Source organism: Salvelinus namaycush, chromosome 33 (assembly GCF_016432855.1).
Source record: "Salvelinus namaycush isolate Seneca chromosome 33, SaNama_1.0, whole genome shotgun sequence".
Taxonomy (NCBI): Eukaryota; Metazoa; Chordata; class Actinopteri; order Salmoniformes; family Salmonidae; genus Salvelinus; species Salvelinus namaycush.
In genome coordinates this window covers 16,464,626-16,466,226 of record NC_052339.1, presented here as the reverse complement: position 1 = coordinate 16,466,226, position 1,601 = coordinate 16,464,626, and the positions used below count along the sequence as shown (strand labels likewise).

Below are 1,601 nucleotides of genomic sequence, written 5' to 3'. Positions count from 1 at the left end.
TAGCTTGCTAGTTAGCTTGTTAGTTCGCTTGTTAGTTAGCTAGCTAGTGCACAATGTCGCTCCGACTCCCGCCTGCTGTGTACCAGAGTCCTCCTTAGGACTAGCTTGCTAAGCTAGCACACAGTGTCCTTCGCTCCCGCCTGCCGAACACCATCATTAACAGAACTGCGGGAAAAGTGGGGGCGAAGGACACTGTTTATCGGTGTATGGCTAGATAGCTATCGTTGATGACTCACCCTGAATGTAATTCCGCTGCTCTATCAATCATAGCCTACATTCATCTTGGAGAAGAAATATCAATTGGCTGAAGCAATGTGGATGGGTAGCCAGGCAACAGTGTCATAGCAAAAGAGAGAAGACCATTGTGGTTGGCCATCTGTATTAACCATGCTACCTGCTGCCCCCCCTGCCAGAGAGGTGATGGTGCCTTCCAGGAAGCGCCCCCCCTCCCCCCTCCCCCCTCTCTCTCTCGCTCTCTCTCTCTCTCTCTCTATATAGACTGAATTAAATCAGCTGACAAATGGTATCTCCCTACTCCCGTATGGAACGCGCTGCCGCGCCGAAGCCGGCTGCTGCCCGAGCGTTGAAAGCGTAGAAGGTTGCCCGTGGTTCTTTACTGTTGTGGATGTCGGACTGACTCCGGGGAGGGAGAATTCTTCGCAGCCGAAAGGAAGGTTACTTTTTCGGGGCAGTCGCGGAGCGCGCTGACCATGGCCTCCAACTTCAATGATATAGTGAAGCAGGGATACGTGCGGATACGGAGTAAGAAACTAGGGGTGAGTGACACTTTGCTGAAGGAGAGGAGAGGCTTCTACGTAGTTATTTGTGGTCAGGACAGGCGGGCAGCAGTAGCCGCATCAGGAAGGCAGGCAGGGAGGCAGGGGCACTAGGAAGGCAGCTGGATTATTTAGAAAAGGTTAAATTGCAGGCAGCTGTCCTGCTGTGAGTTTTACAGAGTAAGATAATAGAGGAGCAAAACAACATGATTCACTTTCCTTTAGTGGTTGGATTTGTTGAGAGTTTTTTTAGTTAATATGTAGGACATTAAACAGAATATGATGGAAATAACAATGTTTCAAATTGGGATAGTGTTTGTTGGAGATATTGTCAAAATCACGTTTATTATCTTGCAAATAGTTTGATGATTATTTATTTCCTTCATCACCACATTGATTACTAGGTTGTCATAGTTGTAATTTAGGCTACTTCCCAAATTACAGAGACAACTCCGTCATTGACAACAGCTGTTTCTAAATTATATTCAGTCCATGCAGGGCACTGACTCCTTGCCTACAAGTATGATGGATATAGATGGTGTAAGGATAATGGTAAAGTATTATGTTGATAAAGACTGTATGGTATCAGAGTGGTTGTGAAAAATGAGCTAAAGTGGGTAATCTAGCATAAAGTAGACTGCAACTGTGGTCAAATGAGTTGTATTGATCAGAAGCACTGGAAACACTGCAATGAGTTAACAACTAAATTATAACACAGTAATACATTTGTAATAACAATAGCAATGGCTTATGTTTATAATGCTTTTCAAAATGCTCAAAGCACTTTACTTACATTACATACAGTGATCTGTACCCCCCACTGGA

At 44.8% G+C, this 1,601-nt stretch overlaps 1 protein-coding gene across 1 annotated transcript in view; it reads left to right on the top strand.

Annotated features, from left to right (window-relative positions):
* Positions 1 to 710: 710 nt before the first annotated feature.
* The window catches only part of LOC120027673 (docking protein 6-like), a 49,766-nt gene continuing 48,875 nt past the window's right edge, over positions 711 to 1,601 (top strand). Inside the window, exon 1 of the mRNA XM_038972668.1 lies at positions 711 to 776. Within this exon, the coding sequence (XP_038828596.1) occupies positions 711 to 776 (66 nt within the window). The remainder of the gene's footprint in view (positions 777 to 1,601) is intronic.